This window comes from Centruroides sculpturatus, unplaced genomic scaffold, assembly GCF_000671375.1.
Source record: "Centruroides sculpturatus isolate CEXI.00-Female unplaced genomic scaffold, Cexi_2.0 scaffold232, whole genome shotgun sequence".
Classification (NCBI taxonomy): domain Eukaryota; kingdom Metazoa; phylum Arthropoda; class Arachnida; order Scorpiones; family Buthidae; genus Centruroides; species Centruroides sculpturatus.
Window position 1 is genome coordinate 175,801 of NW_019384487.1, and position 20,943 is coordinate 196,743.

At 30.1% G+C, this 20,943-nt stretch overlaps 1 protein-coding gene across 7 annotated transcripts in view; it reads right to left on the bottom strand.

Moving 5' to 3' along the window:
- Nucleotides 1-1,782: 1,782 nt before the first annotated feature.
- LOC111621622 (histone-lysine N-methyltransferase SETD2-like) overlaps nucleotides 1,783-20,943 on the bottom strand; it is a 116,229-nt gene continuing 97,068 nt past the window's right edge. For 6 of the 7 annotated variants that reach the window (XM_023363815.1, XM_023363817.1, XM_023363818.1 and 3 more), the window contains 8 exons: nucleotides 15,742-15,865; nucleotides 12,943-13,166; nucleotides 10,232-10,494; nucleotides 9,858-10,097; nucleotides 9,585-9,775; nucleotides 6,938-7,019; nucleotides 4,151-4,339; nucleotides 1,783-2,589 (listed from right to left, as the gene is read on the bottom strand). In XM_023363815.1, the coding sequence (XP_023219583.1) occupies nucleotides 2,443-2,589; nucleotides 4,151-4,339; nucleotides 6,938-7,019; nucleotides 9,585-9,775; nucleotides 9,858-10,097; nucleotides 10,232-10,494; nucleotides 12,943-13,166; nucleotides 15,742-15,865 (1,460 nt within the window). In that variant the 3' untranslated portion in view covers nucleotides 1,783-2,442. The remainder of the gene's footprint in view (nucleotides 2,590-4,150; nucleotides 4,340-6,937; nucleotides 7,020-9,584; nucleotides 9,776-9,857; nucleotides 10,098-10,231; nucleotides 10,495-12,942; nucleotides 13,167-15,741; nucleotides 15,866-20,943) is intronic. The other variant, XM_023363816.1, reaches the window with a different exon arrangement.

Sequence of the window (20,943 nt, forward strand, 5' to 3'; positions counted from 1 at the left end):
GAAATAACATTACTGATTAAAATGGTTCAAATTTCAACAGGGGTGTTCAAATGTTCAATACATTATTGATTATTCACAAATTTTATTTAATATTGATTAATTATGTACTTTTCAATTACTTTATAAATCCACAAATTTTGATTTGGTGGATGTTACTGAACAATTTGAACATGTTTCTATAAATTTTGGATATGAAGCAATTCTCATATAATTATAGGAAAAACTTCAGAAAGTATGTGTAAGTCTATTATTGTTGCTTATAATGATTTATATAAATTCACAATGCCTAATAATTGTTTATCAGTAAGTCTAAGTAATGTAAGTTTAATAAATCATTATCACCATCACAATAGCAGAATAATTAACAAGTTGTAAGCCTTAACTGTGTGTTTCTGTTCTTAATTTTTGAAATGATTTGTGAATATTTGTATAATTGTGGTAATAAGGTAATAAATCTGTTTTTATGATATTGATAATGTAAAAATCGTTGTCATCACCACCAGAATTCAGAAAACTTGTTACTGTCTTGATAGATAAATCCATAATATGTGCTTAATTCAAACAGTAAACATTTCTACTAAAAGAAATGTTTTCGGCCAAATATTTAATCATCATTAGCTTACAGCAACATTAGAATGATATAATATATATTCAAAATTAAGAATATAGTTACATTGCTGGACATTTTGTACTATTGCATGTACCTGTTGCTGTATGCTTCCAATTTTTGTTTATGACCACTTTTTAATCAATCTGAAATTGAATGTGATATGGCAATACTGTTAAGATTGATTCAAAAACCTACAAAATATTAATGAACACATTATTGCTCAAGATCAACATTTGCAATGATTCATGTGTGCATACTGTAATTACTTTCAAGTCATGTGTTGTATATATATTCAGTTTACAATAGCTACACATGTTCCAAGTACAAGAAGCGCATGTTATCATTTACTTTTCAAAGTGCCAGGTTAATGATTGGTTGGTTTAGCACAAAAATTCTGCTCATGCTGCACTAACCAAATTATCGGACGCACTGGATTATTGTGCTTCATTCTAATTTGTTAATTCGTCATCATCAATGCTGAAACCTTAAATTATTACAATTCTCTCCCTAAATATCCAAAATGTGTTTATATCACAAAAATTAGTCATTAAACAAATAAATGATAAGCTAAATTTAAATGAATTATGTATAAAATTTGGTGATTAATAAACTTATAAAAGTAAATGTGTAATTACTAAGATAAAAACACTAAAAATGGCAAATTCAAACTACGATTTTCATGTCGAATCTAATATTATTTTGATACTGTATAGTTTTGTAGGTAAATTGTAAAAAATGTTCTTTAATTTTCATTTGAATGCAAGTCTAAAATCAAAGATACCTAACTATTAAATACATTTTTCGAATGTATACATTCACAAATGTATACAAGTTCATTTGGAAGAAATTATATTACTTGACGTGATCCGGACAAATTTTAGATGCAAGAAATTAGGCCATGTTTATGTAAGGTCAAAAAATTAACAAAAGATTTGGCAAGGATAATGATTTCCTCTTTTTCACGTAAGTGTGTTAAATGAACAAACAATTTAAAATTATTCCAATTAATTTGACAGGATTAATTAGTGTTTTCATGTAAAATGTGCTTGTAAATATGGATGTACAAGTTGTGTCAAGTGTATTATTTTAATCCAGAGCTAATGAAAAATATATAGTCTGGTATACTTTTGTATAGGGTGGGAGAGAGAAAAATATAAACAAAATATCTTCAATTTAGAAAAAAACTTCTAAATTTATTCGTTCAGATTTTCTGAACAGTTTTCTCTATTTTCTTTCTTCACAGAAATGTACACAGTATTTAAAATTGAATCACATAAAAAATTTACTAGAAAATAAGTCATCTGATCTGTTTCGAATAAGAAAATTTATGAAGACAATTTCGTTGCCATTCCATAGAAAAATCTTATCGGTAATTCTTACTTAGCGCATGTAGAATATCCAGAGGGAAAGAAAACAAATTAACGTACGGATTAAAAAGTGTGAAATTCATGTTTATTTACAACCATGTTCACACAAATGAAGCATATTAACAATAGCACTTGAAATGAATGATCATGCTTTTAACTTCGTCATCGCTCTCTACCAATGAAACACTTCCGTCTGTAAATTCTTCTCACTGTAGAACACGACATACTAAATAATGAAATGATAGAGTATGGGCTACAAGTTATTTAGAAGCAGCCAAGTCAAGAGATGCTTCCATTTTCCTTTTAATTATTTTATTTTTCAGTTCATCTTATGAGCAGAATCATTTACCACCATCGAATTTGTTTTCGATCAAAACTATGCTTGGCAGGGATTCGGTTAGCTCCGCTGGCAATAATTGTTGTTTTGCACGGGGAAAAATAATAATTTACAACCTGTACGTTCCCTTAATCATCTTTTCTATAAACAGAACCAAACTTAGCCATGTACTTGTGAATAAAATCTTTTGCTTTGTGTTTGACGTTTTCATTACATTCTAGATCTTCAACATTCTTGCAGTGCTTCAACTCTTTGGCCATCACAAAATGAGTCAACTGAAACAGAAAAAGAAGAATTAATATAATTTATGCTTAAATGATTTTACTTATAAATTCTGTTTGCATCAAAAACTAAAGATGCATCACAAATAATGAAAATCTTATTACTAACTTATGATTGATACTGCAAGATTTTATTTGCCTAAGTATCTATCAGCCAAAATGAGAATGTCTCACCATCTAGATAAGTAGTATCCTCCATGAATCAAAGTCATAGTGTACAAAACAATTCTAAAAACTACAAACATCACATTAAACATGTCACACCATCAGGGACAGATCATCATAAAAATCATACAATATAAAGTAAGGACCTAAGGGCCAGTTGCACAAGTTACAGTTTAAACTACAGAATAATTATCTAACCTGTCACTAATCTATAGAATGAGCTATGCTTGTTGCAAGAGTTACTTTGACTCAACAGATATTTAGAAGCCAGTTACTTGAAAAATTCTTACTGTTCAGTCATTATACCAAGAGTAATGATAAATAAATGGAAGAACAAAGTAAGAATAGATTGGAGTGTAGATAAAAATATATATTAATAGATTTAGTAGATAGCACCTACAATACTTTAACACATATATGTGTACTTTATAACAAGAAATGATTAATTATGTTAGGTTCAACTGAAAATGTAAAAATATAACTTATTAATTCAAAATCAAGTCTCAAAATCTACAATCACTGTACAATATTACAGGATTCAATCTTTTTTAAAAACATTCTGCCAATATTGTGATAAACTTCATTGAAATAACCTACATAAAGGTTACACATGTTGGAATCACAGCTGGTCAGCTATGTCATTTCATCGCTAATCTACAAAATAAATTTTAACCGCCCAAACTCAGCTGGTTAACAACTTCATAGGCAATTCTAAAGATTAAAGTGCATTTAACCCTGAGATTAAAACACATGCAACTGGTCCTATGCAACATTTTAAACATTGCATAGGGCCAGTTTTGCCTATAAATGTTCTGTAAACCTTCTTTTCATTAGAGGTAACTAACAAATCAATTAAAAAAATTTTATGTACAAATAAATGATCATACAAACTATAATATATTTAGACATACATTAAATTAGCTAAAGTTGGATTAGAATTTACACAGGATTTATCATTTCATATTAACTAAACATGTAATATTTAATATATTGCAAATAAGAAGAGAGAGGTCAACAGCAAACAGTAAATATTGTTACAGTTTACTAAATCTGAATATTTGATTATTCTTATTTGTCACACTTTGATAAGTATTTATCTAACTGAATATTTGAATTTAATGAAAATAGCTGAACAAACAAATTTAATATGTTTCCAGATTATTTTTTGAGCTACATTAGGGTAATTTAATTAATTACGAAAATTTGGTTTAGGGGTAATTATTATGTTGCAATCTTGTAAACAAATGGCAGTATAACAGATTATTTTTGGACCAAATTTTGATAAATTAGCCTCAACATAATTTGGTAGTTCAAGCTTGTCTGGCAACTAATTCGGACTTCAACATATTTTGATTTATAATGAGAAAAGGCTAAAGTTTACTTTCTGTACCTTTCTGGCCAAATGCTTAAAATCTTCTGTACTAGCAATTCTTCCAACTTTACAGTCTGGTTTCCTATAAGGATTCAAACATTGAACGATGAAAGTTGACATTTTAGTTCTAAAAAGTTCTCTGATCTTCTTCGCCACTTCACTTGACGTGTCGGCCGCAGCTGTTGTGGTTCCTTTCTTCTTAGACTGCTGATAAAAAGAAATCATCAGATTTCTCAAGCAATACAAAATTTTAAAAATAAGAAATTTCCATCATTAATTTACATTTTGCTTATAATATTTTACTTTTTATTTGTAGAATATTTTTCAGGCAAAAGCTTTTTATAAAGATCATTTAATATGAAGTAATAAAGATCAAAGATACACCCAATAAAATGAAAGATTGAAAATTCTAATCAAAATAGCATTTTAAAAATAAAAAATAAATCAAATTTACCAATAAAATTTTATTGGGCTTCATCTTAAATGTCACACAATATTATTTTAACTAGTTATTTTCAATACATATACTTGTGGCTGTAATGGAAAGTATACAATGGTGTATATTATAAATCACGTGCTTTTTTACAGCAATATCATACATCCTCTAGACAAATGGGTCTCAAAGCTATCATTCTGTGGATTACTTAAATTGCATTAAATGAACTACAGATATGTGCCCTCATCACTTCATATGTTGTAAATATCACTTTAAATAATGCTAGATTGCATACCAAAATATTGTCTAGTTGTTTACCTAATAAACAACTAAGAAGAAATAAGAAATATGTAATGCATGAAATGTTCTTTTCTCTGGCTAAACAGCATGGAGTTGCATTTTGGAAAACTGAATAGGTAGGCCTGTGGACAACCTGGTAGATATGATTAGAGTGGCTCAAAATATAGTCCACATACCACCAGACTATCCTTTAACAACCACAGTTCAAGATTCTGATATCAGTTTTAAACATTGAAGGAAACAATTGTAAATATCTATATAACCTCTGAAAAGTTTGTAACCACAACACACTGTAGAATTCTCATCTGATTTTTAAAGAAACTTTTTAAATGGTTTGGATTATCAAATTAATTTTCCAAAATGACAGGTTTAAATTCCAAACTTTTATATTAATACTTCAAACAGATCATTTAAAAACAGAATTTGGAAAGTGGAAACCATTCAGAAATTACCTTAAAAACCAAATTGTTTTGAAAATAAGAATATTTTTCAAAATGACTTAATTATAATAGTATTTTTTAACTCCTTTGACAAAACCTAACAAAATTTTATCAATAAATTGATTTAAGAGGTTCAATTACAATTAAGAGGTACAATTAATTAAGTACAGCAACGTATAAGAGAATTAGATAAATTTTACAAAATGTTAATAAAAAGTTTTCTAAACATTACTGTAAGAAAAATAAAGGTGCCAGTTTAATTATTTGAAATTTTAAAAACTATTATTTGCTGTATTTACTCAGATTTAAGATGCACCTTAACTTCTACATGCTTGTTCATTGATTTTTTTTTTTTTTTTGAAAAGTGGATAACTTAAGATAAATTTATGACAACAAAACTGATTTTGTAGACATAAATTTGTTTAGTATTTATTGCACAATGAAGTAAGTTATACATTGCTATCTTACGTGGTGTCGAAGTTGGAAACCTTTTCATTTTGCAGGTTAGGTTCTTCTGAATCAACATTGGTTTCAACTTCAAACATCATTCCACACACAATCATTTTATGTACTGTCTAAAGCATTGGAAATGCAACATTTCTCGAAAGAGCAGTGCATTAATTTTTCTGGGATTTTCATCCAAATATTTATGAAGTTATTGTAATAGTACAACTCAAGATTTAGTTAAGTTGACTCCTTAAATACTAATATCAGACTAATATAAATATTGGTCTAATAAAATCAATAATCATTAAAATGATACAATTACTGACTTCTAGCAACAGAAATATGACACCAGAGGTTATGATTTATTACAATCTAAGATGCCATCAAATCTAAGACACAACCTATTTTCGAAGATACTAAAACCTGAAAAAAGTGCATCTTATATTTGAGTAAAAACAGTAGGTTTATTTATTCTTCAAACGACTTCATAAAAATTAGATAATTTGAGGATATGGTTTACGTACTTCACTTGTAATTATATCTACAAACAATTATTATACTAACATTTTTTAAGATTATACAATAAAATAATTCACAAACATTTACTTGCAATTTTTCTGCAGCATTATATGTTCTTCCAAAACTTTATTAAATTAGATAATTTCATCTAAGTAAGATTTAAAAACTAGCTATATTCATTCTTATCCAAAATATTTGTCAAGATATATTTAAATAAATTGCATTTAAAATATTTACTATATACATATAACTGTTCACTCTTGATTAGATGAAATCTACTTATTCAAAGCATTTGTTGGAGTGGAAATACAGTATCCGAACATAGACCGCAACTGTTAAAGTGTGGAGTATCCAGTATGTCAGCAGTTATTATTTATGTCTCATCTGGATGTATGATGTTTGTTTCATTCATATTTATAATAATATAGTCTAATCATACAAGATTTGATAAAAGAGCTAAAGCTTATTTTGAAGTTGACCATAAACTTTTTAAATACAATGAACTTTGCCAGGTCATTACTTTTTCCTATTAGCTTTTTATATCAAGGATCAATAGTATTTATACACATTTTATTTAAATACATTACAAGCTCTATATTTTTCAGTTTATACCCAAAGAATTAATTCTGAAGTTTTAATTCAGTTCTAAAAATCGATACTAACTTTAGGCTCGTCGTATGTTGGTGTGCCCAAGTCCATGTCCTCATCTGCTTGATCGGCTGTTGGAGGATCCCATTGAGTTTGTCTACAAAAAGAATATTTTGTTCAATTTAAATATATATAAATTCAAAAATTCAAAATGTAAATTTTTAAAATAATATTAACTCAATAAATTACTTTTCCCAATTTCATAGGATAATGATGTAGTCATATCAGAAAAGAAGCCCAAATCACATAATTAATTAATGAATTGAACTGGGATTTATCAAACTACATATACAAATTTTATGTAATTTAGCCTAGGAATAGGTGATAAATTTAATAATTGGATAGCAACTTAATTGCCTACTTTTAAGCTAAATTGCATAGCATTTGTATATTTAATTAGTTAAAATATAGCTCAATAAAAAATCTGGCTTGATTTTTTGTTTAGTAATATAATGATTTAGATCTATTTATTTGTGGCTTACTTAGTGTCTCTGTAGAACAAATGTCAGAAATATATAAGGACCTTGAATAAGTTCTCGCTGTTTTCCAACAGATGGCGTTACCAGAACCACGTGTGTTTATTTTTAGATGGTGATACATCTGTAAGGAAGTACAATAAGCGACCTTGAAATTCAGTATACATCATTTCACCGAAGTGTAAACAACTTATTTTTTCATTGTGTTAAACATGTCTAGTTTCGTGCTAAAAAAAGAGTGTTTGCGGGGAATTTTATTGCACTATTTTATTCAAAAAAAATCTGCAGCTGAAGCACACAGAATTCTTGTTGAGACTTACGGCGACCATGCTCTGTCGGAAACAACATGCAGAGATTGGTTTAGACGCTTCAAAAATAATGATTTTGATGTTGAAGATAAAGAACGATCTGGTGCACCAAGACAAGGAATTAGAGGCATTACTTCGTGAAGACTCATGTCAGACGCTAGCTGAACTTGCAGAATCATTAGGAGTTGATCACACAACAGTTTCGAAACGTTTAAAAGGATTAGGAATGATTCAAAAGCAAGGACATTGGGTGCCGTACGAGTTGAAGCCGAGAGATGTCGAACGGCGTCTTTTCACATGTGAACAGCTGCTTCAACGGCAGAAAAGGAAAGGTTTTCTGCATCGTATCATGACTGGTGATGAAAAGTGGATACACTACGATAACCCTAAGCGTAGAAAATCGTGGGGTAAGCCCGGTCATGCATCAACATCGTCAGCAAGGCCGAATATCCATGGTTCGAAGCTTCTGCTCTGCATTTGGTGGGATCAGCTAGGTGTAGTTTATTACGAGCTGCTCAAACCAAACGAAACTATCACGGGAGATCGCTATCGACTACAATTGATGCGTTTGAGCCAAGCATTGAAGGAAAAACGGCCGCTATATGAGCAGAGACACGACAAAGTGATTTTGCAACATGACAATGCTCGGCCACATGTTGCACAACCGGTGAAAACGTACTTGGAAACGCTTAAATGGGAAGTCCTACCCCACCCGCCGTATTCACCAGACATCGCCCCTTCGGATTATCACTTGTTCCGATCGATGGCACATGGCCTGGCTGAGCAGCACTTCCATTCTTATGAAGATGCCAAAAAATGGGTTGATTCTTGGATAGCCTCAAAAGACGTGTCGTTTTTCCGACATGGAATTCAAATGCTGCCAGAACGATGGGAGAAAGTAGTGGCTAGCGATGGACAATACTTTCAGTGACGTGTTTATTACGACTTTTTTTAAATAAAGTGTTAATTTTCACAAAAAAACAGCGAGAACTTATTCAAGGTCCTTATAGAATAAAATCATTATAATTCAATTATAATGATGCTATGTTTCTTCTACATTTTAAAAACTAGTCAGATTAAATGATCTATAAAATTACTAACAACATAGAACTGTTTATGAGTAATATCAGCCATCATACTTAAATCTTTGTGGACTGTTAATACTTTTTATATATTCAACTCTAAGATGATGATAAATTCTGTAAAAATCACAGGGATAATTAATTAAACTATTTAATATTTGTAAATTTAGCCCAATGTCCTTCTAAATCTTCCAAAAAGAATGTTACCATTTTAAATTATTGTAATTAAGTTAATTATTATCTGAGAATGTCAGATTGTACATTAAAAGAAAACCATCCAAATTTCACATTTGCCCATTACACTTTCTCAATGTGTGTATCTGATGTTGTGCAGCACACATCCAACTGATACTCAAACTTTTCCTATGCTCACTATGGCATATCTATTGTTACTCCTCTCATAATAGTCACAATTCTGACTTTGTAAACTGCAGAATATAAAATTCCTTCTCTGTTTCAGGGTTGCCATTTTTGTTTATGATGCTTCATAGAGGCAGTAGACAAAAACATATATGAATGCAGATGGAAAACAAAACTCATGCAATTACTCTATTGATTGGTGTTTGTCGCATACTTCTTAAGACAATAATTAACATAATTACAGCAATTTAAAATTGTAAAATTTATTTTCGGAGACCTTGTAATAAACATAATATAGAAATATTCTACATTTCATCAACCTATTTCATAATAAATTTTGTGATTTTTTTCAGCAATAGTTTATTGAAATGGAAGCAACATATAAATATATAAATAATATAAATTTTCTAATTAGACTAAAAATATTCACACATACCTAGTTATTGCATGATAATAATATATATTCCCTTCCGCATCTTTTGCAGTTTTCCAATTAGGTGGAAGTTTTATGGGTTTTGGTTTTGGTGGAGATGGAGGAACATAAGGATTTTCTTCAATTATTGATGAACCCGGCGCTATATGTATAATAGGCACTGAAGGATGATTTGTTGGCTGTGGCACTGCAATCTGCAATACATTCAACATGATATCAACTTAGTTGAACTGAAAATTATAATAAATATTTTAAAATTAAAATATTTTCACACACCGGTTGTGGTTCAGGAATTGGAACTGTAGGGGGAGGCTGAACGTAATACAGTTGCTGTCCTTGCGCAATAAAGCGAGACTGATTTGGTAAGTAAGATGGAGGTGGTATTGTTGGAGCAGGCTGAACGGTAATGGGTGCTGGGGCTGGAGCGGGAGCAGGAGCTGGTATGGGAGTTGGAGCAGGTGTAGGAGCGGGTGCTGGTGCAGGTAAAGGAGCAGTTGGAGTAGTGACATACGGTAACTGAAAAATAATCAATTTACATTAAATTTTATTTTGACATAGAAAAAAATAACAACAAACAACATGCTATGATAACAAATTTTATGTATTACTATAATGTATTTCTGTTTTAATTTGTTTAATTTTATTATTACCTGTGCTGCTGGAGGAGGAGGATATACCATTCCACTGGGTGGATATACAACTGGGCCCGGCTGTTCAGGAAAGGACGTGGGAACAGATACTGGTGTAGCTGGAAGAGGTGGCTGAGGACAATGACGCTGAGAATCAATAAAAGTAGGAGTCGGAAGAAGAGGAGTTCTAGGCATTGGAGCAATTGGAGGTTCTGTTGTTGTCTCTGGTATGATTAAAGCTTGCGGAGGTGATGTAGTTGTTGTCGAAACCTGAAGCTGAGGATCTTTAAAATAAAAGATAGTTTGTATAGGAACAACAGTTGTTAATCAAAATTTTATATAATTCATTAATAGCCTCCCACACAAATATATATATATATATAAGTTTATATTCAGATCTTGTTTATTTGAATTTCAAACTATTATTTGGAGTTTTATGAAATGCAACACAGAATTTATCTGAAAATTAAAATTGTAAAAAACAGTTGCATATTTAAACGAAATATCTTAATTTTAAATGCACATTATACTGCACTTTCTTGTCTCTAAGATGCAGCTTTTTAATCCATTTTTGGTTGTATGAAATGCAGATACATCTTAGATTTGATGGAATCAAACTTTCATCCCAAAATAATAATCAGCAGCTATCACAAATAAAGTACTTAATGTATTATGCATCAACAGTAAACATTTTGGCTACACTAATCAATGTTCACATCAGTTCAAATGAGCTTTTTTGGTTATGAGTGTTTAAATCAAACTCCTTTTTATCATTTATAATGCATTCATGATAATTATGATTCAGTGTTAAAATGAATAATTATTCATATTAATGCTGCATCAGAATAACATGGACATACAGCTGTCAAACATTTCCTATTTCATGACATTTGTTGTGTTTTTCTTAATTGATACTTAATAAATGTATTTATTTAAAAATTTTTATTGATAAAAACAAGTTAAAATTCATAAAGGTAGTATTGTAATCTCACTTTACATTATACAAATACAGTGGTACCTCAGGATACGAAATTAATCCGTTCCGAAACTGAGATCGTATCATGAAAATGTCGTAAGGTGAATCATTTTTCTTCATATGATTACATGTAAAACCAAACAATTCGTTCCAACACGAAAAACACACTCAAATTAAAGCTAAGTAGTACATTAAAAAATAACTATAGTAAGGAAATCACTGAAAAATGCGTTTTGTAGTTGTAAATGCATAAATAGCCATAATAGAATAATAATTGATTAAAAAAATATGTAGTTTTATTTGCACTTTACCTTTGAAGATAGACGATGGTGGAGGTGTAAACCTGTGGCAGAGGAGAGGGAGAAGGGAAATGATACTAAACTTAACTTACATAAGATAATGTAACAATAACTTAAACAAAAAAGTTAAAAAATTAGTGTTTATATATTTTTTTATTTTTTATTCACTGCTTTTTGCTTTCTTTCCTTCACTTCCACCAGCACTTTCACTGCATAGAGGTCGCTTGGTAAAATATCTATCCAAAGAGGTTTGGCTTTGCCTACTTTTTTAAATGTTTCTAAAATGACTTAGGCAAATGTTATTACTCTGAGCAGCAATACAGCCAGTGTGAACCTTTTCGGGATGTTTCTTTTCAATAAAATCAGTCACTTTCTGAAAATACCTCAAGATTTCCTTTATCAAGCGAGATCTTTCCACGACGAAGCAAACACGCGGACTGAGACCAATGAACAGGAGTGAATAAAAAATGGCGCTGCGAACTAATGTAACGTCGTATGGTGAGATTTTGTTCGTATTGTGAAGCAAAAATATGTTCGAATTTCATGTCGTATCTTGAAAATTTCGTATGCTGGGGCGTTCGTATCCTGAGGTACCACTGTATTTAAATGTAAACTTCTTTATGGTTATTTTTTTATTTAATGTAAAATTTGATATAATTCTAAGTATTATAAGAAAGCTAAGTAAAATTCCATTCTGGTAATGCTATTGCTGGAGAAACAATTGAATCTTAGACAATTTTATTTTCATTTCTCATAGTTCCTAACAAACCACGCTAGATAGTACAGAGAAGAAATAATAAAGATATAATTCTAGGAAGAAATGTATTTACAGACAGAAACTACTACAAAAGATAAAAAGATATTTCACTGACAGCAAAAATTAGGATTATCAAAGACAATGATAAAGACATCTTTCTAGCTGTAACATTCATACCTTCTCCAAGAAATGGACTAAACTGAATCTAACAACAATTGAAAACAAAAGAAATTACTTTATAGTAAGAAAGTAGTGGTAAATCACTTAATATAAATGTAAATTACTGATTTGAAGCAATAATCTATAAATCTCATTGACTATTTGCATGATCATGTAATATATATAAATAATTGAACTGATAATGTTCAACTAGGTTTAAGGAAACATAAGTTGACAACGTGATAAATGGACAAATGGAATCAGACTGCTAGAATAACCTAGGATAAACTGCAAGATCTTTCTATAGAAGACAGAATGGTAACATTTTGCTTATATATCTCCAAGACTGAAATTAAACAGAACAGAATCTAACAAAACAGTAAATACAAGAAACCAATTCTACAAAAACATAATTAGAAAAGTTAGTAGTTTAATTAATAATTACTGATTATCATTTTAGTTATGTTTATGAACAATATTTTTTCTTTAGTTTTTTTACTTTAATTATAATTTATTTAAAAATTTTACAAAAAAAATATACCTGGGACATTAGGAATCGGTTGAACATAAGGAGGATTTATCTGAAAATACTGAGGATATGATGATGTATCATAAATATACTGAGTATCTTGTTGGTATTCAACAACAGAAGACTGTTCTTGTTGACGCCTTAACGCTTCTTCATCTCTCTGCTGAACTTCTAAAGCAAATAAATGTCTCCTTTCTTCTTTACTTAATCGTGGAGGTGTTGGCAATAATGGACCCCTTAAGAAAGAAAAGTTTTCATAATATTTAGTCTCTTGGATGGAAAGGTGGTATTATGTAAAAATAAACAAAGTTCAAATTAAACAAACTGTAACATAAGAAAAACAGGTCAATTAGCAGATACTTCAGAGAAAAACATTTAACTTATTTTTCACGTATTTAGCATGATACAGGTAGCCCTCGGTTTACGCCACAGTTCCGTTCCTACAAAAGCCGGCGCAAATTGAATCGGCGTAAAACGAACCCATATTTACACTGAGGTATAGGGTTAGGTTCCACATAAGTGAAAAATACGCAAATAATTTTGTTTATTAATACAATATAATACAAAGTAGAAATAAATTTAATTTTTAAAATGTATTTTATCATAAAATAAAGTTAAATGTTTTTATTAAAAATTTTAGTTTCCGATCTCTTACATTTTTCGAAAAAAGTATCCATCTTTAATTGTTTACATTTTTGTTTTCTTTCATTGAGAATTTCAGAATATGGTCAAACGGATGCGACGATGCTCCTTTTTACATTCGCACTTCGCTTCCAATCATTGTCTAACTCACAAAGTTCAACCGTCAAACTTTCATAGTCTAAAGGATAAGTTAACCCGACATAGAGCTACGGACGAGCAGAGACACTGATTGGTCGACCACCGGTTGCCGTAGCGCATATGTAAGGTCAGTTTGAGCAGGAAAATTAAGGAGAGATAGATATCGTCTGGCCAACGAGAAGTAGATTTGTCTCACTAACGATAGTTTGTGATCGCCGGAAGTGCTACTGCATCGTAAGGTGTTTTCCTGAATGAATTGATACTGGATACATTCATTGGCGCTATGGATTCGGACGCCATTTATTGGACTATTAAGTTTGATAACTTGACTTGTGGGTACCTAAACGTTTAGTCTTTTAATATTAATTTAATGCAAATGTATACATATCCAATAATATTAAACAGAAAAAAAATAAATGTATTCAATAAAAATCTTTGTTTTAACGAATGTACAATGTTGCGGCTCTGTAAATACGTCAACAACGAAACAAAAATCAGTCTGGCATAGGGAAAATCGGGGAATTACACAGCAAAATCGCGAATTGTGCAGCGGCGTTATTGTGAATTGGCATAAACCAAGGGCTACCTGTATTCAAATTTAAAGCCAGCCAGATAGCCATATGGTAACCTATTTGTCTACCATAGCAAGGATCTAAGCCAAAATCTATCAAAGATAATATACATTGAAATATCATTCCCATCTTTCACCTATGGTGGTCAACACCACTGTAAATTGCCAGGAAAGTTGGAGAAAATTGCCAGAAAACAGAAAAATTGGTTGCCAGCCACAGTACTTTTTGCACTGTTTTTGCACTGCAACCAATTAATTTTTGCTTTTTGTAATTTCTGTCTATTTCTCTTTACATTTTTCACAATTGTTTTTAATTTTTGAATTATATATCTTTTTATTATGAAGATGTATATAAAACTGATTGTTGAATTGTTGCTAATTTTAAAAATTTTGCAAATAAATTTTCAAAATATTACAATATTACAACAACATTTATGCATTTCACATTATAAATATGAGATAATAATAAATTGTCATAAAATTACTAAAAATTTTTTATTTGTAGAAACAAAGACTTGGACCACTGAAGAGCAAATGTCTGATGTACTTACTAGTATAACTCCAGATGTGTTAATACCCACTTGCCACAAGTGGGAAATAAATGCATTCACATGTGTATTTACTTAAATGGTGTTCATATACAACTGCTTAATAAAGTGAACCTTTTGTATGTATATATGAACAAGTAAGAAAGACAAAACCTTTCACACTTTGTTTCTAGCAGTTTAACCATTAAGTACAAATATTTTCAGCCATTTTGAATGGCCTTCTTTGGGTACAATAAGGTCGGTTGGAATGTCGGTTAGCAGATATTCAGAATTGCTAAAATTGGAAGATAAAATTGGGAAAAACAAACGTTTTATCTTCCAGTTTTAGCAATTATCTCATCAATAGTCGTTCGCACACCTTAGATAATAATATCAAAATTAATGACGTCGATATCGTCTAAACTTTATTATCAACAATGACGTCACTAGTAAGAAAAAAACCTTTGTAAACAGTGACGGCGTCTGAATATCTGCTAACCGATGTTCCAACCGACCTTATTGTACCTGAAGAAGGCCATTCAAAATGACCAAAAACATTTGTACTTAATGATTAAACTGCTAGAAATAAAGTGTGAAAGGTTTTGTCTTACTTATTCTAAGTAGTTCAAGCTTTGAATGCATAGAAGTATATATGAACACTTTTAACTTACCATGTATAACTGGCTGACTGTGTTGACGATTTTGACTAAGAAGCAAGTAATTATTTATTACTAATTCAGAAAGATAAAATGAAAAAATTTAATGAAAATGTAAGTATCAAGATTCATGATTAAATTAACAACAAAATTAACATAATAAATGTTTAATTTAATGTGTGGTATAAGTGAACAGAAATAAATATTTAAATGCAATTTATAAAGTTTTATTAACAATTTTAAATTGTAACTTACAAGTTGTAACAAATGAACTTACTTTCTTGGTTTAATTATTACTTCTTCCATTTCATTATTGTTTTTCCTGTTTGGTTTCGAATGCCATCTGTCTTCTCTCCATTCTGGAGAATCTAGTATGTGTTTACGCTCCGATTCGATATCCACTATGATAAAAATTATTTTGGTTTAAATTTATAAAGCATATTAATTAAAAATGGCATAAACACAATCATTTCAACAGAAATGTTAAAATAAAGTTAATAATTTGAAATATCTACAATTAGAAGACTATACAATCAAATATGTCTTAAGGCCACATTTATTCTTTTTATACCACTAGAATACTGTAAAATTTTTTTGGAGAAATTTATTCTTCTAATTTTAAATTAATTTTCATCCAGATTTCATTTAATTTTTCAAATAAATAATAAATAAATAAATCATCCTCACCTAAACATATAATGCTGCTAAAATGTCCCCCTGGCATTAGTATACAGTCGACCCCCCTATAACACCGTTGATAATTCCATTTTATATGAATTCCATGTTGTATGAGTCACTTAGATTTTACAAATATGTCAGCTGTTCACAGCCTGGCACACGTATTTGAAAATCTAAGTGACTCGTACAACATGGAATTCATATAAAATGGAATTATCAACAGTGTTATAGGGGGATCGACTGTAATTTAAAAAACATAATTTGTATTAACAATAAAAGATAAATTCGAAGACCATAATGACGGATGGCTTGAGTGGAGAGTACCTTTTACTTGATGTATTATGTCTATTGATGTCTGCACTAATCCCACTGTCAGTACAATACTCAATTGGAGAACTTGGGACTACCAGTTTGCCAAACAAAAAACAAACCATTCCAGAGCATAACTATAGTTTCATTACTATTATCAAAATCAATTATTCAATTATTTATCTCTTTTTTAACCATTTCCCCCCATGGGCACTAAGAGTGCCTTTTTTCCAGACCCATCACAGACTTGGGCAGCTTAGCAGTGAGGGATGGGAGCCAACAAATCTGAGATAGACCACCCATAAAAATTCACAGAATTCAACACCTAGATTTGATCCTGAGTCCGTGGAGTGCAGGTGACTGCATTTGTCCATTATTCAGTTATCGGACATAACTTTGTTGAAAATTCATAATAAAAATGTATATTATAATATCTTAATTGCATGCTTTATTAAAAATACACATTTATTTTCTAAATTTGTGTTGAGTTTGCCAAATATTAATTTAGATATAAATTGCATAAATCACTTTACCTCATATATGAGTCTAAATAGCTACTAATAGGCACTGCAAATGAATTACTCATTAAATCAGATGACAAAACAATTCATATGCCATCAAACACTAATTTCTTAATTACATTTTATTCAAAATCTGTTGCATGAATAGTTGCACATGGTATTACACCCTTGACATTTATTGATGAATTTAAATGATGAGACTATCTGGCACATACTTTAATACACTCTAAAAATTTCTTATGTAGAATTATCTAGATAATTTACAATTTAACTTTATCTATAATAACTAGATAGCATAGTGCAATCATCCAATCTGAATAATTGAGCTATAGTTTGAAAGAACTGTAGACCTATAAATTCCCACTATTGTCTATATGTCTTTTCTTAACCTTGAGAAGTGAATTAGATAGATGAAAGATGAGACCAGATATGGAAGCCTCAAGGCAGGAAACCCTGATTAACTACATAAGAACTTCTGATGCAAACCAGAAGTCATGTAATTTCAATTCAAAAATTTTCCCCTGAAAGGTGTTAGATGACTGGCATGACTGTTGTTAAAAAAAAGTATGATGCACAGGGACAAGCCACTACTAATTCAAGGTGGAGAGCATATATTTTAAATTAAATTAATTAAAAATTGCAGCCCAGCATTGTGACAATGTCACAATAAGTAATTGCTTGTTCTTCAGAATCACAATTTAATATATTCAAAAGTTGCATGGCTGTAAAAAATTACCTCTGTAAATATTTGTACTGTTAGTATAATAAAAGTTTAGTTTATTTTTGACTACACAACACATTTATACATACGGGTTTAATTCAAATAATAACTGCCCCCAAACAGTAACTGCAAAGAAAAAGATGCAGTTTAAAATAGTAGTTGCTGTGACAATAAATAAAACTGGTATACATACTACACACACACACACACACACACTAACACTAAATGTTAGCTAACACTATATTTAATTAAAGTGAAAATTGTTAAAAATGCATGTAGAAAAATATTTCAGAACTTTTAAAAAAAGCTTATATAAACTCATTTTGAAGACAAGAGTCAACCTTTAGAAAATATTTTCAGTCACCCAGTTTAATTTTAGAAAAATTCAACAAAAATAAACGAGGAAAAAAAGCAATTTGAATAACACACAAGTTTTTCCAATAGGATAGAAGAAAGACACCAAGAAAATTCTTCCACAAGTCTCTTGACTTTCTTGTATCTCTCTTACTTGTATAAGAAAATAAAATAACTTTTTATACAATATTTTCCTATGAAAGTGTCAACAAAAGCTGAATACACCTGTGTAAATGTATACTTCAGCTGCAAGTTTCAGGAAATAAAGCCTGCCAAAATCGCAAAACAAAATCCAAATCTTCAAATAAAATGCCAAAGACAAATACCAACAGTAATTATTTTATGTATAGATAAATGCAATTTCTTGATTCTAACTTCCATTTCTTCCACATATTAAAAAAAATATATATAATTAAATCAAAGAAATTTATAACTTTTCTATCTCAGGCTAAAAAATTTTATAATATCTAATTAATTATATCCAAAGCTTTCAAAATACAGTATCTAATATTTTAAAGTGATTTACTTAAAACTTTTAAATAAGTATTTTTTTAATGATAATATTTATTAAAAAATTTTAATTATCAGTAAAATGTGTACCTGCCTAATTGTAAAATCTTTTAATCTTTTTAAGTTTATAACACCATTCTATACGACTTACTGGTTTTCTATCCAATTCTATTCTTAACAAATGGATATTTTTAGAACAGTGTTAGATAATATAAGAATTTATTCTTTTGATTGTCTTGCAACACAAACTAACTTTCAAAATTTTTTAGTTTTTAAATAGCATCAAAATAAAGTTAAGAGCTGCAACGGAATCAATGTTAGGCTAATTATCATTATCATTAACAATGTTCTTTAACCATATATTCAAATTTATTGATGTCTGTTCACAAAAATCATAAATATCTTAACTTAAAAAAAAAGTTAAATCTTTTGACAATGCTGATTTTTGCAAAAAAAATGCCAAAACCTTTTGATTTAATTAAGATCATATTAGCAATGTGTCAATGAGCAAAATAATTTATATTAAAATCTTTCTGTGTATTGTTAGAAAAAATTTTTTCTAAGTATGAATTTGTTACAATTTATATATATTTTTCTTGCAGAAATTCTTTTACTTTTGGAAATACAGTATTTTTTAATAAACAGTGCAGATGCAAGATGAAAAAGTTATAGACTGCATCCTCTAATAGTATGTGCACTGTCTATTGGAAGATAAACAGCAGAGAGATTCAGCTGGTTCACATCAGCGCGATAGAAATGCTTCCTAAAATATTTTTTGTTTGGCAAATTGATAGTTAATATTGTACTTGTAATATTTATCATATATCTGTGCAGATAAGATGATAGTTGAATCAAAAAAAGACCCCCAAAATCTGGGGTCGTCTTATAGGACAGATACAAAAAAAATTAGATTGAAATTTATATAAGTTAAAACCATTATAAAATAAAACAAATCACTCACTAATGTATTTAAATAGCCCATACGACGTTTTTGTGAATAGTCAAGGTCATTACCCGAATGCCCGAATCAGTGCGAATGTTTGCAACAATTGTTAAGTAAGGCAGTGCTTCCAGATGCAAGAAAATAAAATTTGTTCATTCGAAAAATTATGAATAGGACATAATTCTGTATACGCTGTACAGTATTATTATCCAGGCAATGATCACTGATAAAAACTAAATTCATAGGCTGTTGATAGTTTGGGGATCGTCTTATAGGACAGATATATGCTAAAACTATAAAACTTTGACAAAAATTTATACTTTGTCTTATCTGAAGGTCATCTTATCTGCGCAGATATATGGTATTTAGATAATTTATCACAAAAGTTTACAAGTTTTTTCAGCTCAATGCAAACTGAAATAGAGTGAAAGAGAAAGACTATGCAATAGAGCAATGCAAGTGAGCAAGACACTTTCACCACCACAGTTGCAATTGATCTGAAACCACCTATCACAATCAAGCATCTGATGTTTTCTGCCAAACTCAGTGGTACAAGCAATAAGCTCTAGGCATGAACGCCTGTGTTTCCAAGATAATTTTTCATATAAATTAGTACAGTGGAACCTCAGTATACGACCTTAATCTGTTCCTAATGTTTGGACTTATACCGAATAGGACATATACCAAACCAACCCATAAGTAACCCAACCCAACCCATAAGAAAACCAACCCAAACCCATAAGAAGTAATGTAAAAATGATTAATCCGTTCTCATGAAAAAAAATGGCTGGCTTTAAACACCTCGCTTCCCTGGCTAGTTCATGCTTGGTTTTTCATGAGATCAGCATGTATCTTTTTAGCTTTCTCGCAAATAATTGCCTCCGATACGATGTCGCCAGCACACTGTTTTTCAGTTATCCAAAGCAAAAGTAATTTCTCAACATGATCTAATGTCTTCGATCTCTGTTTAAAAATTGATTTAACTCCTTTCGCAACATTAGCAGATTTAATAATGTCATTATTTTTCGCGATTGTCGATATCGTCGTTCTCGGAATACGGTATGCAACAGTTAAATCTCGACCACACATACCACCTTCATATTCCTCAACAATCTCTTTTTTCAGTTCCATTGTGATTCTAGTCATTTTTTTAGTTTTCTGTTGCTTTTCACTTACCCTTTTGCAATTCATGATTAATAAAAATAATAAAATTTTACTTACAAATTAAAGTCAGAAGAAATTTAACAAAGTTATAAACTGTGGCACCGCGAACATCTAGCCTGGTCATTCAATTATACATGCCGTCTATGAACAAGTAGCACTATCGATGCTACTTGTTCATAGACGACAAGTATAATTGAATTAAGTCGTATACCAAGCAAAATTTGTTTCGTCCAAACAAGACGTATTCCGAATTAGATGTATTCTAAAGCAGATGTATAC